The sequence below is a fragment of the Sceloporus undulatus genome, chromosome 2 (genome assembly GCF_019175285.1).
Source record: "Sceloporus undulatus isolate JIND9_A2432 ecotype Alabama chromosome 2, SceUnd_v1.1, whole genome shotgun sequence".
NCBI lineage: Eukaryota > Metazoa > Chordata > Lepidosauria > Squamata > Phrynosomatidae > Sceloporus > Sceloporus undulatus.
The window spans coordinates 73117437-73137040 of record NC_056523.1 but is presented as its reverse complement, the minus strand read 5'-3'; the positions used below and the strand labels follow the sequence as shown (position 1 = coordinate 73137040).

General features: G+C 40.1%; 1 protein-coding gene across 4 annotated transcripts in view; it reads left to right on the top strand.

The window, feature by feature from the left end:
• Window positions 1-19604, top strand: part of TEX264 (testis expressed 264, ER-phagy receptor) — a 229785-nt gene that overhangs the window by 60289 nt on the left and 149892 nt on the right. For all 4 annotated transcript variants that reach the window (XM_042450265.1, XM_042450264.1, XM_042450267.1 and 1 more), the window contains exon 3: window positions 14378-14599. In XM_042450265.1, the coding sequence (XP_042306199.1) occupies window positions 14378-14599 (222 nt within the window). The remainder of the gene's footprint in view (window positions 1-14377; window positions 14600-19604) is intronic.

Genomic DNA, 19604 nt, shown 5'->3' with positions numbered 1-19604 from the left:
AAAAGCTCTTTGGGAAGTTGAGGCTAGTCTAATTGTTTTTAATTCCAGCAAATTTTTCCCCATTGTTCTGAGAGTGCAGGGCAGATTATGTAGGAGGATGCATTCCCGTAAGTAACTCGGGCCCAAGTCATGTAGGGCTTTAAAGGTAATAACCAACACCTTGTATTACGCCCAGAAGCAAATTGGCAGCCAGTGAAGATCTTTTAAGATTAGCGTTATATGGTCAAACATTGAGGAGCCGGTGACCAATCTGGTTGCCATATTTTGTACTAATTGAAGCTTCCGAACGTGGTACAAGGGAGCCCCATGTAGAGCGCATTACAGAAATCAATACGAGAGATTAACAGAGCATGTACCACTGCTTCAAGGTCCTTTCGGTCCAGGTAGGGACACCCTCAACTCTTCCCCACTTCAAATAGCAATAGCCATAGCAAGTACATTTCTATACCGCTTATCAGTCAACTAGCACTCCTTAAGTAGTGTAAACCAATTGCCCCTAACAAGCTGAGTACTCATTTTACTGACCTACGAAAGGATGGAAGGCTAAGTGGACCTTGGAGCCCTCCTCTAGAATCAAACTTTAAATGCTGGTACTGTAGCCACAGCGTTGTAACCACTGCATCACCAGGGCTCCTTTAAATCATAGGGATTGTCTTTTCCAAGTAGTTTCTGATGCTACTTGTATAGCAGGACACACACTAGATCTGTTTTTCTGTGCTGGGTGGTATGACAGTGATCATACCACTGCCTGGTGGGACTGAGACTTTCTGGGACTTGGCGCCTCTGCAGGGGTGGGGGCCCAATTAAGATGGTCTACCTCAAGCAGTTTATGGATCCAGATGGATTCCGGTGGTTCTTGGGACCGCCCTGTTGCCATGGCAGGGTGAACCTGTGAAAGCCTTGGCTGATCTCTAGACTAGGGAAATGGCCAGGTAGTGGACATGATCACTGCTAAGCACAAAGTGGATACAAGAAGGCACCTGGTTCGCTAGGGAAAACCATTCAGACAGAGACTAGAGCATTGATGGCAGGAAGGTTAGAGCAAATCCAATCAAACATAAAAGCTCATTGGAAAGCCTACTTCGTGGTGGTGGCAACAACCAAGAAATCATTCATTCTTCTTTGCCACCTACATTTGCTCCATGACAGGATGAATTCCTGTTTCCTGATGTATCTTCTGACTGACCAGGACTACCTCTGTCTTGTCTTTAGTTTCTTCCAACTGACCAGGAGCACCTCTGTCTTGTGTTAAGGTTCTATTTGTTCTACCTCATCCAGTCCATTACTGACATCAGACACTGATTTAGTACAGAAACAATAATGCTATAAAGTAAGTCAGTATTATTACTCCTTGCATTGCGGATAGAGAGGACTCAGGCTAAGAAAGAGTAGCTTGTCACTCACCAAGGCCACATGGTGAGTAAATTCATTGAAGAGATGAGATATGAAACAAACACCTTCTGATTCCTAGCTCATTCTCTCTACATGGGCATGTTACATTGAGACAGACAGACAGACAGACAGACAGACAGACAGACATTTCTTTTGACTTTTGAGTTAAACTATTAAAATAAAATCTGATTTTTTAAAACGTTTCCTCTAAACATATAAATACTATTGAGGAGAGTTTGTCTAAAGTATATCGTTTGTAATTAATAATTAGGTATTTTGATTTGGGAATGTTTGTTGTTGATGCTCTATTTTATGCATTGCTGTTGGTTCTTGACTTATACATTGTAAACCACTTAGGAAGTGCTAGTTCACTGGTATAGAAATGTAATTGCTATTGCTATTCTTATTTATATATTGTGAATTATTTTGGATACTATTTGTACTGTGAAAAGGCAGTATGATAATTAAAAGTTGTATATTTCATTGGAAGTGGTGTAGCCACAGTGTCATACTTGAATTGGGGAAACCTCGGTTTGAATCCTTGGTTGCTTGGTTGCATTGGTGCAGACACATGTTAAGCTTAAGCTCTGCAACATGGTTTTTATGAGATTGTAGTGGGATAATTGCTTGTGTTCAATGTAGAAGGGTGAAAAAAATGCTTGATCTTTTTAATGTGTCTGGAACTGAATTGGTAAGGCAATGGACACAGGGCTTCAGCTCTTTTATATTAGAGCCATCCGGTGTCTCCTTGTTCACAAATGCAGGAGGATATGTGAGCTGTACTTTTGCCACTTTTTAAAATAGTAGGGATCTGAAGACTTTGCAATTGTGACCGCTGTCAATCAAAATGTGCTAGGACCAGGTAAGAGTCAGACATTAGAATGTTAGCTGCAGAATAGACAAATTTGAGAAGTGGTTGATCACAAAATGCACACATGATGTCTTATAATTTATAGATTAGTTTAGTTTGCTGGGCTGATTTGTAAGGTAGGGTGAAGAAAGCTAATGACAAGTGCTTGAAAGATAGGTGTTAGAAGTGGTTGCATAATATCCTCTGTGTGCCTTTCCAGAGTGATTGGCAAGCCCCTGTCTTCATCAGTTTCTGTGATGATTTGGTTCTCCTTCTTTGTTGCTCCATCTGTGTTTGTAGTTTGCTGCACTAATTTCTATTGTATATATCTTCCCCATCTTCCTGTTCATGCACACACTCCCCCAAAACATTGCCTTTCCTTTGTGCTTTTAAGCTATTTGTCATCCTATTTAATTCAGATAGCTGAGCTTCTACAAACAGTGTCAAAGTGACTCAGTGAATAGGTTGGTGAGAGTTTCTTGTTTCATTTCCCCAGGTGAGTCAGTGGAAGAGGGATTTCTTCTTTAAAAAAGTATTATTCATTTATCTCCAGAAAATCATTATAATTAAATTTCTTCTTCCTGAAATCTGCTCAGGATGTTAATATGAATCCTTGACCAGCCAGGTACTTGCTTCCCTTCAACCTGGAGTATTAAATTGTGAGGGAGGAAGCTCAGAATGCAAGATCAAGCCTAGTCTCTCTATCCCATCATTTCAAGCCACCAGTGTGAATGCCCCTTGACAACTTAAAAGATCCTGGAGGTGTGTGGTTGAGACTGAAGAGTACACTTCATTTGACATTCCCACCCTCCACCTAAAATGGATGTTTGGTACTAATTTATAAAAGATGTCCACTTCTAGTCCTCTCAAGACTAATATTTATAGTATTTAGTTGTACTCTGGGATACTATTGATTTACAAATTACAGGAATAGCTGTGTCAGAGGTAACATAATTTCCAAAATACATAGTGTGGCAATCAAACAGGCAGAAAAATATGTGCACACTTTCAAGACCATCAAGCCTCTTTGTCAGTTAAAGGCAATATAGGTAATACAGTACAGAGAGAGGGGGGGGGAGCAGAGATCCTGCTTGTTGCTGGCAGCATGTAAAACACACCAGTGGAAGTATGTGGAGCTCCAGGTGAACACCACCTGCCATCTGAACAACTATGTGACAGTTTCCTGGCACAGTTCCCTGATTAATGCATAGCCATTTGGGTTGGGCAGGGGAGCGGCACTGGGCAATGTATGGCTGCTGTTATGCAAGGAGGTACTGGATACTCCTTGGACAGTGTCTGTAAAAATACTTACTCTGGCATATCCTCTTATTGTATCAGTATAAGCCACCAAAGGTATTATACACATTATATGTAAAGAGATCTTGTAACACCTTTGAGTGAAAGAGGCTGTAGTGTAAGCTTTTGTACACTTAGGGGCTGAACAGACCGGCACTATGAGCCGGCGTCGGGATGGAGAGGGGTGTTGCAACTGCACACCCTGACTCCGCTCCAAACTGCTGTCACGCCCCCCCCCCTGTCCAGACAGCGGGCAGCATGGGTATGCACCTATGGCTCAGCGTTTATACACACTGTGCCAAAGAAATGGAGCAAAAGTGCCAGTGTGGCAGCAAGGGCGGCTTTTTGCCAGCTTAAAAAGGAGCAGCATTTTGCTGTTTCTTTTTAAGCAGTCAAACCACCAGATCGGGGCCGCGGTGTGTGGTTGCTGCGGCCCTGATCTGGTGCTCAAAGGGGTCGTCTGTTCAGCCCCTTAGTCTATTTCCTCAGATGCATGGACTGAACTGGTGCCCAGGAATGACCTTTATAATCAGACTGTATGAATAGCCATAGAGGTGCTTGTGGGTATTATCTCTCTCTCTCTCTCTCTCTCTCTCTCTCTCTCAATCAATCAATCAATCAATCAATCAGCCTTTCTCCCAATATAGGGACTCAAGGTGGCAAACAGCAGATTTAAAACAATACAATTTAAAAACAATATAACATTAAAATGTATAAATATTAGGGTGGCTTGGCCAACAGTCCAACATGGCAGATGCATAGTCAAAGAACTCGCCTTAATCCTGATGATTAATTATAAATAAAAGCAAGAATTTCAACTTAAAAATCAACAAAACAGTGGGTACTGATGTCCACATTTAAAAGAGGAGCTGATCAACTTATTATAGATTTTTGCACACTTGCAAAAGAAGCAAAACCACAACAGGATGAGAGAGACCTAATAATTACCAACATGATGCGCAACCCTAATAAGGCAAATAGAACAGGAAACCCTGGATCTCCTGTTGACTCAGACCTTCCCTTTCTAGAATTACTGGAAAAGTTACATGTGAATTTGGTCAGAGATCTACAAAGAGACTAGTCACTTGCTTTAGAGTCACTGAGTCTGAAAATCTCAGAAATTTCAAACAAAATCCAAGATAAAGAGGAAATAGCAAATGCTTCTCTCAAACAGGGATCTTGTCACAAAAAGAGAATTTGCACCTTAGAAGAAGCAAACTCTCACCTGCAAAGTAAGCTGGAGAATTCGGAAAATCGAGAAAGACGAGCAAACTGTTGTCTGAAGGGTATTCCTGAATTGGCGACCCTCTCCTCCCTACAACATTCAATACTTGCATGGATGAATAAAATAAATCCTGAATTAAACCTACTGCCATCAGACATAGAACACATGCATCATTCCCTAACGCCTCAATAGCCAGCTAACAAAGCCCCCAAGGATATTATCATACGATTTGCGAGCTCTGCAAAGAAAACTTTAGTTTTGAACACCTTGTTCAGAGGTACAGATTTTAATTATGAGGGGCATAAAGTGGCAGTCTACCAAGTCATTTCAATGGAGACATTAAGGAAAAGACAGTCCCTCAAGCCTCTTACAGCTGTTCTGCTCTTCAAGGGAATAAAATACAGATGGGGATTTCCCTTCAAGCTTCTCTTCATTATCTTCCATGGCAATGAGACCCTAAGTGCTTCTACCAAAGCCCAAATGATGCAAAACTTTGAGACACTTGGCACCACAATACCTACAGAGCTCAAAAGAAATACCTGGTCAATTAGACCTAATGAGACCCCCCCCCCCATAGCTATCAAGGAACACAATGGTAGACAGTCTCTCTCTCTCTGGCTTTGCTTTGCGAACGAAGATTCAGGAAGGACTCATTCCGCGCTTTGTACAAGCGCGTTGGTGACTAAAAAGGCCAATCCGGGACAAACAGGTCCGGTTGCAGAAAGCACAGCGGAAAGTCTCCTTGGATGATGTTTCTGGGTTGTGGTTCTTTCTGTGTTATCGTTTCTCTTCAAAACTCGTTCAGCGTGAGTTTTCGAAAAAGGCTGCAGCATTGTGGATAGTGCGTCTCCATGCCTCCCGATGCGAGGCCAGGGCAGACCATTGTTGTTGGCAGACAGTACAGAAAAGAAAAAACAAAAGAAGTTCAATCAACCCTCCAGCTTCGGTGTAGGCACCCTGCAAACCCCTGGGAATTCAGTGATGATCCTCAGTGGTTTGATAGGACTTGGTAGGCAGTGGAGCAAGCGTAGCAGCACTCCCTCAGGTGCCATCTTGAGGCTTTTGTTCCTGTATTACCAGCTATCACCTTCATCTACCATTTTTGCTGCTGAACTTCAGAAACTTAGTGAGAGTGATTCATTCCAGAGAGGTGACTGGTAACTTGTTATCACGTCACCATACCCACCAGCATTTCTATGGCTGTTCATACAGTCTGATTATAAAGATCTTTCCTGGGCAGCATGGATCTGAGGAATTAGAACCAATCTATGAAAGCGTATGCTACAGCATCTTTCATTCATTTAGTCTCAAAGGTGTCACAAGATTCCTTTGTATACAGACATTCCTGATTAACATGGATATATCTCTGAATTCCTGAATTACATATGACTTGAAAAATACTAACTGTATATGGAAGGAAGAAGATTTTACATTATTTTAAACTAGGATTTATTTTCTGAAGATTTGCTGCCTTTGACATAAAGCTACTCAAATTGACTTTTGTTGACTAGTTTTTATATGATCCAGCACCTAAAATCATCTTCAACTGTGACAATATAGAGGCTGCCTAAGGACTCTATGCTCTTTACCTTAAAAGAGGCCTGTGAGCTTCACACTCGATAAAGATGAGCTTTGAGTATTGAGTGCTGTCATTTTTATTTTCAAAATGGAAAATCAAAGTTTATTGCCTCTTATTGCTTTTCTTGTTTCTAGCAAGCCCAGGGGGCATTCAGGGTGAAACCTAATAATCAATGAGTCCTTTTTGTGAGTTGGTAGGTCTTCCTCCCATAACATTGCAATATAACATGCAGTCTACATGACTTTAATATTAGATATCTCCCTGCCCTGCACCTTTACCCTGCATGTTTTTTGTAACATTTATGGCTGACAAGGGGAACTGATGGTTCTGAAAACTGCAGTTTTTATTAAAAAAACTTTTTTGATTGGTCTAATAAAGATACTGTATTCTCACAATATGGGTTTTGGGACTGGTCTACAAAGCTGATACAAGGGAAATTCTAGACCCGAGAAGTGGTGCAATTATGGCTCTTTTTGTATGTCCAGTCCATAATATGGAAGGCATGTGACACAACCATGGAACTATGGCTTTACTGGAGCTTTTGTTTTTATTTACTTATTAATGACATAGTTGCTTTTCTTTATAAATCCGTTGCCACTGTGGATGAATGGAATGAGCATCTTGTGTGTGGGAAAAAATCTATCACCTCTGCTGGTGTGTGCATCTTAGCATTTCTGTTTATATCTGCTGAGTAGGTGTATGTTACAGCCCACATAAGAGATTTTGGTGATTTTAGCTGAAACGATAAATATCTCATACTCCTCGATCATCATCATTCTTTTGGATATGGTAATCAAACACTGGATCTGCTAACCAGGCTACTCTCTAGAAACATCAGAGGAATTTCTCATTTAAGTTCTGCACAGATTGCTAATATTTTTAGAGATGAACAGTAGCAACAGAAGAAACAGATGGTGTACAAGAAAGACAAACTAAGTTGTAATTAGTATTGGCAATGAGGAAATCTGTGTTACTTCTGTGAAAGAAGTAGACATACTTTTTAGGTCACCAAAGCAAATCTTCCCAACTATCTTATATTGTCCGTCCTCCCCATTTTGCGGAGTATTATAAAGTACGTATTTAGCCAATGTGGTACAATGGCTGATGTTGTTACTCCCAACCTGTGGTCCCCAAGGAAACTGTACCTCCTCCATTGACCTTTGAGATCTCTTTCTGAATTTGAGAAACCTAATGGCAATATTGAGATTTGTCTCTTGGGTGACTTTTATGTCTTGTTTTTTTATGCTTTTTAATGTTTAAAATATGTATATTTTAATATCTTAATAGCATAATTGGTATGATAGCCTACAAAAGCTTTTCATTGAAAAAATAGTGCCTGGTTAGTTTAACCTATAAGGTTTTGGTTTTAGCATTGAGGTCCTAAACATATTGGAACCGGGGTATCTCAGATAAAAGCTTCTCCCATATAGATCTGCCACTGCAGCTGTTATCACAAGCATTTCTGTTTGTGCCATATCCTGCAGATGTCCCCCGGAAATCAAAACTTTGCCAAATTAGATAAAATTTAGTTCAACACAACTTCTTTGTTTCCTTCAGCATTTGATCATTTATATTGCCTAAATATCGTTTTGATATTTAGCTTATGTGATAATTATGTGTTAATCTATTTTAGCTATGTTGTAATGTTATATCTGATATTTACCATCTTCAGACAGTAACAGCTGTTTGACCGTGGAATACTCTGTTTTGGAGTGTGGTGGAATCTCCTTCTTTGGAGGTCTTTAAAGAGAGGCTGGATGGCCATCTGTCAGAGATGCTTTGATTGTGTGTTCCTGCATTGAAGAGTGTTGGACTATATAGCTCTTGAGGTCTCTTCCAAATCTATGATTCCAAAGTTTATATATTTATATCAGAATTTAATTGCTGTACACTGCCTGGATATGCTCTGTATGGCAGGTGGTATAAAAGTGCATGTAAATAAATGAAATAAAAATAAATCTCTATAGCTTTGCCTTTTGTTTTCACATTGCTCAGAGAAATAATGAAAATGTCATGTTTTGTACATTTTCTACCTCTCTGAAGACTGTTGCAGAGAAACTCTCTGTAGCCAGAATACTGGTTGTCTTAACAAGTTGTTTATAGAGTAACACATTATCAAGTTTCTTTTCTTCCTCCAAAAAATGAAAGAATATTTTTAGTTTTTAAAGTACAATCAAATTTTGTACCCAATAGAAGAAGCACTACTGAGCTGTGAACTTGAATAAAGCTGAATTGCTACTTGAAAGCAGTGAAAATTCTTTGAAGGCTTTGCTTCTGTTTTGATCCTTTATTAGTGGACTAATCTCTCTCCAGATTAGGGTGATTTGCAGCATTGAGAATGACTGAACTACTAGATTCAAATCCCTTTAACTTGGTGGGAAAAAGCAATGTTTGTGTGAATGGCTGGAAAATTGCTTTTACTATTGAGGTTGTTGTCAGTTCCAGTTCTGCACAGCTCTTGTTGGTGGGGCCAACATCACATGTTGAATTATGATGAATCTTAGGAGGAAACACAAGAGGAAACTAGGCAGAGATGTTCTGCGTCTGCTGTACGGTCTAGCTTTTTATGGAAACGAGAAGCAATGTTTACCCAGGATCCTGATATCTATCCCTTGTTCCACATGGCCACTTAAGAAAGAAAATGACTTGGAGGAACTGCTCCTTGCTGAGCTTCAGTGGCAAAGCTTAGTGGCAAAGCTTTAAGAGAAGCGTGATATACCAGATTTCTAGCCTCTTAGATGAAGACACAAATTGTTTAATTATGGTTCCAACAGGAGATTAAAGGGAAGAAGGATAGGAATGGATCTTGTGGTCAGGCCTCACCTGGAATGCTGTGTCCAGTTCTGGGCACCACAATTCAAAAAGGACATTGAGAAACTGGAGCGTGTCCAAAGGAGGGCAACTAAAATAGTGAATGGTCTTCAAACCATGCCTTATGAGGAACGCCTTAGGGAGCTGAGGATGTTTAGTCTGGAGAAGAGAAGGTTAAGAGATGATATGATAGCCCTGTTTAAATACTTGAAGGGATGTCATATTGAGGAGGGAGCAAGTTTATTTTCTGCAGCTCCAGAGACTAGGACTCGGAGCAATGGATGCAAGCTACAGGAAAAGAGATTCCACCTGAACATTAGGAGGAACTTCCTGACAGTAAGGGCTGTTCGACAGTGGAACACACTCCCTCAGAGTGTAGTGGAATCTCCCTCCTTGGAGGTCTTTAAACGGGCTGGATGGCTCGGGGATACTTGGATTGAGAGTTCCTGCATGGCAGGGGGTTGGACTGGATGGCCTTTGTAGTCTCTTCCAACTTTACGATTCTATGATTCTAATAGCTGCTCACCTACCTGCAGTGTTGAGCAGAAAAGTTTACTTAGGCTGCATCCACACTTCAGAAATAATCCAGTTTGACATCACTTTAACTGCCATGGCCCAGTGTTACGGAATTCTGGGAATTGTAGTTTTATTGAGATATTTAGCCATCTTTATCAGAGAGCTCTGGTGCCACAGCAAATTACAGTTCCCAGAATTCCATAGCATTGAGCCATGGCAGTTAAAGTGGTGTCAAATTGGATTATTTCAGTGCAGATGCAGCTTTAGTAGAGAAACACAGTTTGAAGCTATAGTGATTACAGGTTGAGCTATTGCTAGGGCAAATCCTGTTGTTCTCATTACTCTGCTGTGAAGTCCTTGTAGCCCTACATGCCTGACTACAGTTCCCATGACTTGTGAAGTTTAGATTGAATTGCGTTTCTTGGCATGAGTGATGTGAAGTCTGTTACTGATAAAAAGTTCCAGGGGGGTTATAGAAGGATTATAGGAGCAAATGCATGGTTTGTTTTGTCTGGTTTCTTGAAGCATGACTCCTTGGTGATTATGCTTGGTGTTCACTTTTCACATATATGCTTTGACAAATTGCCAAAGAGGCTATATCTACACAGATAAGAGTCAGGTGGATCTTTTTATTGGGTGACAGAATGCCTAAATGTCATTTTTGCCATTACTGCTTCCATCTTGCATGATTAAATAGCCTGTTCTCTCACTTATAAACAGTGGGCTTTTATGGATGACATTTCACTTCTTAATGTATCGGTTCTTAAAAACTGAACAGCAGTAATATGGCAGAGAACTTTAAAAGCTGTGTTTATCTTCAAGTGCCTTACCTTTGAATAGATGAAATGGTTCATTTCCTTTTTGATTATCTAACCTGTTGAGTGCTATTTTGTTTTGCTTTGCTCTAAACTGTGGTACTGTATAGTTCATTGTTGATATTTTTGGAAAGTCAAACCTGACTCAGTTAAGAGGGAGTCAGAGCAGTTTATATCTAGGACAGATTAAAGAAATGTGTATAGGTTTTGTTTTGATGTCTGATTCATTGGAATATTGCTTATCTGCTTTTAGTGGTATGCCCACTGCATAGCCTAACCCTGGTAAGATGTGTTTTAATAAGGTCCAGATTTACTAAATGTCGAATGTTTACAAAGATGTACTGGAAGGGAGAATTAGTTAGCTATTTAAACTAGCATGTCAGTTTCTTGATGCAATATAACAAAGTACTGAAAGCACTGTAGTTTCTTGGTGGGTTGCAAAAATGATGGGGTCAGTGCAAGAATTCCTGAATCCATAATGGGGAAAACACACACAAAAAATGACTCAGTATGTTCTTCTTTTGAATGCAGCTTCCTGTGCTGCTGGTTTTAGTGCTAAAGTATCCAACCGTGAGCTTACAAACCTCCTAGGCAGACATTTCCTAAATAGTCCACTGAACAATATCATGGTGTGTCTTGAGTGATGTTGCCATATGTTAGGAATGCTGGTCATAGTGGGAAAGACAAAAACAAATCTTTTTCAAATATTTCGTTTTAGGGATAAGCTCTCTGGACCATATGAAGAAGCAAAATTATCTCTTTTATTGCTGATGTAAAAAAGGCTGGAAAACCCGTTGGGTTCACTGAGAGTTATGCGCATATCTAGTAAAGTGAAATTTTATTCCCCATGGTAACTATCTTACATACTACTGTTTAATTTATTTTATCTGTTTACTAGTATATCCTTTAGCACATATTGTATATCTTTTAGATATATATAAGCTGTAGACAAGTAGTGCATGTTCTGGTTCTGGTGCACGCTTAGGTTATGCATATGTATTTATATTGTATGGAGGTTTATTGCACCTAGTGCACTGTATTTACATTTTATATATAGCTGTGTGATACTGCTTTTTATTATGTTACTAGTATTTTGAAACGGCCCTTGGGCTACTCAATAAATTGTATTGTTATTATACTAGTAAAGTGAAAATTATTCCCTGACGAATGTCATCTGTATAGCCTTTTGCCTGGCTTCAGTGATGTGAGGAAAATAACAGAAATGTCGAAACCAGTGGTTCTCATCTATTTGATATGGAGAACTGGCAATTCCTTACCCACTCACCCCTGTGTGCCAGGGATGAGCACCACATTTGTTCCCATTGTCTATAATTTGTATTTCTTTCTTCAACAGAAACTAGCAGCCAATGGCTTAGGGACCAGCACTGGTCCAAAGAAACATCCGGGGGTCAGTAGACAATTGCTTGGGGATGAGCACTGGTCCAGGGCCCAGGACTTAGTAAAGAATAGGTCTAAATCATGTTTCCAGGTTTAGACTTGTCATTAAATATGCAAAAATGATAAACTCTTTCGTAGCATGCTGTTGAAATGTCAGTGCAGGTCTGGATGGAAGTCCTGAGGAATGTCAGGGACACACAAACAATGCACATACACATACGTGAGTGTAAATGTCACAGCACGATCAGTGGCTAGCAGGTAGAGCACTGAGCCTTTTGAATTGGCAGTAGAAGCAATGACTGCTGTTGCTCACTTGTTGCTTCTCTCACAATAGGCAGATAATTGGCACTGGATATAATTGGTATCTCTACTGGAACTGGCATTGCTGAATAACCGATGGATCTAAAGCTACAGAAGTCAATGAAGTCTGTCACAGGAAAATGTCAACAGTCATTTTTGAGAGACATTTATTCCCCTCCTTGTTCAGATGTGGAAGTGAGATTTGTTAAATAGTAAAATCTGACCCTCAAGGTTTGGACTGGCTCCTTTGTCAAATCAGTATCTATTGTCAGGTTTTGGATCAAAAGACCAGAGATTTGGATTATTCATGAAACCTATACAGAACATGGGGTGTTTTTTTTCCAAAGGGAAGGTTACAAAAAAGCTCTTACAAACTTATGAAATTTAAGCAGTGGCTAGATGTAATTGTCAAAATGTATAGATGAGAATATATATAACTAGGCAATAAAAAACAGACCTTTCATACAGGATTGGGAACAAATGGCAACTGCTCTGGGGCAAAACTATCCATTGGTAAAAGCCACAGGAACATTTTTACAGGCAACTGTTTCAGGAAATTCATTGCTGAACTTCTAAAATAGGAGTTGGCAACTATGGAAGGCTAGGACCCACATTAGGCCTTCAGGAGCCCTTGGAGGACTCCACACCACACTACATCTGCCTGCAAAAATTTCCCTCAAGTGCCACAAAATGCCTTCTAGGGTCTTGTTTTTAGGTTCCTCTATGCTGTTTTAGGCCCAGAAGAATTCTTTTTAACAATAGGATTTAATGTTGGTGAAGTATTTTTGTGTAGCAGGAATAGTAAATTCCAAATAAGATATTTTCTTCCAAAGTTGTAGAATAAATATAGTACTGTATGTAATTTGTGCAGTTCCATGGGATGCTTCAGTGAGCGAAACACTGGTATTGTATAAATAGGAGATACACATTTAGCTTTATAAATAATGTTCCTGTCTTATTTTCTGAAGGGTCCTTTGCTCTGAAGGGTCTTCAGAGCCAAAGCACTATAGGAGGGTGGCTTAGGAAATCAACAAATTTCCAAGCACTCTTGCCATGCCTTTCTTCTGGTGGCAATGCACAAGGCAGGTTGTGGCTGGGGCCACCTACCACCTCCATTGTTGCAGCTGATCTTCCGCTTATGAAATGAGATCTTGGTCACTTTCCTGCATAATTGCTGGGAGGTATCAAGCTGCTTGTGTAATGGACTGCTGCCGAAATGGTTTGATACTATGAGAGCCTAGCCATAATGGCTTCCTATATCACAGAACCTTGAGAGAACATCTCATAGGGTTCTCTCATTGGTGGGAAAGGAAAGACAGTTTGTTTTAGGAGTTGTGCTATAGGAGCTGCATAGTGTAGTGGTTTGAGCATTGGACTATGACTCTGGCAATCAGGGCCCCCATTCAGACTATGAAAATAATCCAGTATGAATCTGGATTGAAGTCTTGTTGTTCAAACACATCCTGAATGTACTCGATGCAGTTTTAGGAGCCCACCTCGCTGTATTTTATTGTGTTTTTAATAGATGTTTTAATTGTAATTTGTTTAATCCTGTTTTAAGAGGGGGAATTTGGGACATAAATTTGTAAATGTGGATTTTAACATGTTGTAGCCGCTTTGATTGTCTTGTCACAGAAAAGCGGGATATAAATTAAAAAAAAAAGGAGGGGCTGGCAAAACCCCCACTTAATCTGGGATATTAGATACTGTTTTCCCACCTGACTTTTCCTGAAAGATGCACATCAATCCGCATTGTCGGAGATGTGAATAATAATATTATAATAATAATAGTTTATATATTTTCCACCCCTCCCAAGGATCGAGGTGGGATTACATCAATAAAAATGATACAATAGTACAAAAATACGATCGATAAAGCACTAATACTGAATTAACCAACATTCCTATTAGTTCTCTAAATGGAACATTCTGTGAAAGCATCTCACTTCACATAGGGTATCACCCAGGTTTATTATGCATCACCAAAATACTGCACTAAATGAGAGTCAGACTTATACATGAATCCCAGTAAAGACAGCTCAGTGGAAAACATTTGTGGGAAATGTTTACCATCAAAGAGTTTCTGAAAGCATTTTTTGGGAAACCTGGGATTCTCTAGAACACAAGCTGAAAACCACTGTCTATCCTTTGAAGCTTTTTTATCATCTAAATCCATCCATTGTGTCTTTTCCTAGGTGGATCCAGAGAAATGCCGCTATGCTGTGGGTCGTATACTGAGTGAAGGAGAAGAGAAGCCATCAGAGGAAGTGATCCGCATGTTCCTGAAGTATGGTTTCAAGATTTTCAGCTTTCCAGCCCCTAGCCATGTAGTCATGGCAACATTCCCCTACACGACTCCTCTGTCCATCCATCTGGCTGTAAACCGTGTCCACCCAAGCCTGGACACATATATCAAGGTGAGTCTAGCTGGTCATGTAAGCTGATTTTAATGTTGTTCTCTGAGAAGTAAATGGTTTCCACTTTGCTGATATCATTGTAGAGCCTCCTTCCGTTAAGACAGGGGAAGGCAAAGCACGGCCCTAGGCTACATGAATCACACAGGGTTGTATTAGCATTCTCTACCTGCTCCCCAACTCCACTAGGATATTGACAGGATTTTGGCATCATCTAAATTAGTGCTCCCCAAACTGTGCTCTAAGAGATTTTGGACTTCATCTCCCAGAATCACAGACTATTGGTCAACATAGCTGAGGCTTCCTGGAGCTGAAGTCCAAAATCTCTTAAAGGGCACAGTTTTGGGACCACTTTTCTAAATACTCTGTATTTATGCACTGATTAATTTTAAAAAACAACTGTTTGAAAAACTGTAATTGTTTCTCTGCTCACTTCCAGTTATTTTTTTCAGGGTTTTTTTTGACATGTTTCCTGTAGGGTTCAAGGGTAGGAAATTGTCCCCTATATGTTGCATATATAATATTTTTCCCTGGGATTAACTGAGCAAAGGTAGTAGATTTTGTAAAGACCCTGCACTAGGGTTGGATTTATTTGTTGTTAACTTAGGGACTGTGCAGACCAGCCATTAAGGCCAGCCTGGGGCCGGAGTTGGGGCATGGTGTCCATATGATGCATGTTCTGACTCCGCCCCCAGGGTGACGCGACGCTGCACACTGCTCCACATGGCACATGGCATCACGGCACTCCTCTGGTGCTGCATCCACATGATGCAGTGCCAAAGGAACACCTTAAAGCTGCAGCGCTGTGTCAATTGAGTCCTTTCCAAGGTGCAAAAGGAGCCGCTTTTTGCGGCTTCTTTTTGCACCCTGGAAAGGCCAGATCAGGGCTGCGGTGTGTTGTTGCCATGGCCCCAATCCAGCACAGCTGGAGATGGCCCTTAAAGGAGGTCTGCACAGCCTGTCAGTTTGACATAACCTTGTATTTTTTGCTTGTAATCTCTTACAATGGAAGAACTTTATTTAACCATCCCTCTAGCTATCTCAAGAAAGTCAGGGGTGATTTCTTGCTAAATATGTTTGAAACAGAAAGTTGTTTAGATTCATAATATTATATCTTTCTTCAGAGATTTCCCAGTGTGAGATTGAAAGGGCTGTGTGTGAGGGGGAACCAAGCCTATGTGTTCTTGTTTTAAAGGAGTGTATTCAGTCTTCCACATACCTTCTGGACATTACAAACATTTTCATTCATCGCTTCCCAGATATAGTAGAGAATAGCTGATTCTTATCTCCTGTCAAGTCAATTCCCTATCACAAACTTTTAACATTAAAAAGCACATCACTAAAATCTTATTGACCTTCACCAAAACATTTGCTCCTATTCCCTTGTAGCCTGTGATAATGTACTGAGGTCTTCAGATGTTTGTCTCTGTCTTTGCAAAAAGTTGCCATTCAGTTATCTGATTTATTTCCTATCTCAGATATGAGTGTAGTTGAATGGAAATATTTTGGGAAAAAGTTACTTCATTTGACAGGGAAAAGGCCAAGATCTTACATACGTACATAACTTTACAGTGGAGTTCTGTGTCCTCCCACCACCCAGCAGCTGTCAAAATTTAAAATATGCCCCTGCTTCTGTCACTTACCTGTGGGGAGGGTGGTGTAGCGGTTTGGATGTTGGACTTGGATTCCCTGCTCAGTTGTGGAAACCCACTGGTGACCTTGGGCAAGTTACACTCTCTCAGCCTCAGAGGAAGGTAAAAGCAAACCGCTTCTGAATAAATCTTGCCATGAAAACTACATAATAAATTTTCTGTAGGGTCACCATAAGTTGGAAATTACTTGAAGGCATATATCATGATAACAACAAGAGAGGATGGGGGAAGCAACTCAGACCATGGGGAACCAGCTGGTCTGTTTGGTGTCTGTGAGGGTAGGGGAAATGAGAGTGTCCTCAAATGGAGTGCAATCACTTTCCCCCTCCACCAAGACCTCAAAGCAGCTGGATCTTTGTGGTATGAATTGCTTCTCCATCTCCTTTCCCTCCCCTGTTAAGAAAGAGCAGTAGCAGCTCATTCGGGGGCTTGACAATTGCCAAGCATGGAAGGTTTTTTGATGGAGTGCAAATGTAAGAGACTAGCCCTCTACACTCTGTCCAGAAAGGGATTGCACACACATAAATCAGTAACAGGATAGTGGCCAATGATTGTGTAAAGGCAGAAGGGTAGTATACAGTAATTATATTAAATATTAAATAAATAGTTTAACCATTGCCATTCCCAGGGACCTCCCTGCATAATTTAGAATGCAGTTAATGTTGAGGGCAAAGGAACAGTTAACAATCACCATGGAATGCAATGTACTTCATTGCTAATTAAAAAAAAGTTAAGTCACAAGTGAGAAAATTCTTATTCCTGGCTAATGTATAAAAAATTAATATTCTCCTTTTCCCTTGTGTTTTATGTGATAGCTATATATATATGCAACATATGGAGTGAAAGGGTTACTTTCACACAAGGATTTATTGTGGAACTGTCATGACTTATTTACTCACAATTTATAAGGGATCCACATGATGTTGTAATCATATTGGTAACCCTTCCTTGTTTTTCCAGTGCTATTTCTGCCCGTTAAAAAAAAAAGAGAGAGAAACTTTTTTGAGAAGGAGAGTAGAGTAATGCAACAGTTTCTTAAAAAGATTTGTAGTTTGATATGGGTAGGGATGTGAGTACGCATGTGGAATACCACATGTTTATTTTTGCAGCAGATATCATTTTTTCACCAGTTTTTTTAAATCTAAAAACTATCTTTTAGGTAGCGCTAAACCATTTCCCCCAAGTATAATTAATTAATTAATTAATTAATTAAATAAAGAGGATTATGATGATGGAATACCATGTAAATGAAGTTGTGCTATACCTTATAATGGTATATTTGAATACTGTACATATATTTGACTGTAAGCTGACCTCATGTATAAGTAGAGGGCACACTTTGGGGCCAAAATTTTGGAGCTTGGTATGACCCATGAATAATTTGAGGGTAAAACTTAAAGGCATACAACAAAAGATGTAAAGAATGAAACAAATGAAAATGATGACTAAGAGCTTACAAAATTCCAGCAGGCATATCTATTTGTGCTCACCTTAAAGGCTGGATGAATGAGGAGGAGACTACAATAAATGGTGGCTGTATGATGTGTGTGTGAGGTAAACAGGAGCAGGCAGGGCTAAAAAAATGTGCACATGTCCAAAAAGATGCAGAGGCAAAGCAAAGAAAATAGTGACTTTGGGGCTATGGACAGGAAGGGGTGGCGAGATGCCCCAGATTGTTGCCACGGCAACCACACACCACGACAACTCTATGCTCTCTCTCTCTCAGGATAAAAAAGAAGCTGCTAAAAGCAGCTTCCTGGAAGGGGCGCAATTATGGTGATCATGCGCCATGATGATGCCCCTTCCATGGAGTGCTGTTTGGGCATGCCGATGCCCGTACGTCATCATGGCACAGCCTGTGTGAACAGGCACGCACCAACATGGCACATGGGCGGTGAAGGTACAGCTGGGTGCATGTGGATGCCCAGCCCTACTTAGCCCTACCTTCAGCCCCAGGCCAGCACAAAGTGCTGGTCTGTTTAGGGCCTATGTTAGCAGTGATACAGTGGACCCTTGTTATATGCTGGGGTTCGGTTCCAAGATCCCCCATGGATAACAAAATCCATGGATGCTTAAGTTCCATTCAACATAATGACATAGCAAAATGGTGTCCCTTATAAAAATGGAAAATCAAGGTTTGATATTTGAAATTTTTACTTTTTTGAACATTTTCAAACCGTGAATGCTTGAATCAGTGTATAAAAAATCCATATATAAGGGCTGACTGTAATAGCCTTTAACTTTAATGTGATAACTTTGTCTGATTTTAACCCAGAAAAGCTGATAAACATACACAAATGTCTTCAAAGACAGATTCCTCTCAGCATTCCTTTGGTGGAAAAGCCAATGAGCTGCCACCACTGCCATTTTCACACACAGTCATTCGAAAAGGCCAGAAGCCATACCATACCAGTGCTTCTTTTAGGTTCTCGTAGAACAGACTAAGCTCTTGCCTTTCACTACTCTACTTGGAGAAGGGTGTGGTTCCTTTTTTGACAAAAGTATAGTATTTACATTGACCCTTGGGTAAGTCAACCCAAGTTTTTGGGGTCAATTTTTTGACTAAAATTTCTATTTTTTTTTTTTTGACTATATAAAGTATACAGTTTTTTTGAAATGGTGGCTAAACGATCTCCACAGTCACTGCTGTTTTGGTAAAATGCTAATCGTGGTGACATGAATGTCTATCTCATTTTTTAAAAAAGTAGTACTATATCACTATAATGCTACTTTAAAAATGGTATTGTAGCATTATAAAGGTGTATTATACCATGTAGGAGACTAAATGCGGTGTGGTTGCTTTTGGACTAGGAGACAAGAGTATTTGAATCTCCTCCTTGATATGATAACCCACTGGGTGACCTTGGACAAATCACAATCTCAGCCTCAGAGGAAGGCAAAGTCACCCCCCCCCCCCTGAACAAATCTTGCCAAGAAAACCACTTAAGTTTGCATTAGGGTTGACATAAATCAGTAACAACTGGAAGGAACACAACAACAGTACAATGGGTAGATGAAAAATCAGAGTTCCAATAAACAGATCAGTCCGGACAGCATCTAACCTGGGAACAGGAAAACCATGGCAGAGACTGTAATTCTGTAGAGGAAGCTTGTGGCCTAAAAAGATGGGACAGAGAAGGGATATCATTTGCCCATTGCATATCTCTAATGCAATAAAAAGAAAGATTGGTTCAGCCTGTCACTGGAACTCTGCATTAGTGATAGGAAGATTTCATCTGCTGAGAATTCTAGGAAAGGTTTTGGAATATCCATAATTATTTTGCAGAGAATTACAGGGCCTTGCCATAATAATAATAATAATAATAATAATAATAATAATAATAATAATAATAATA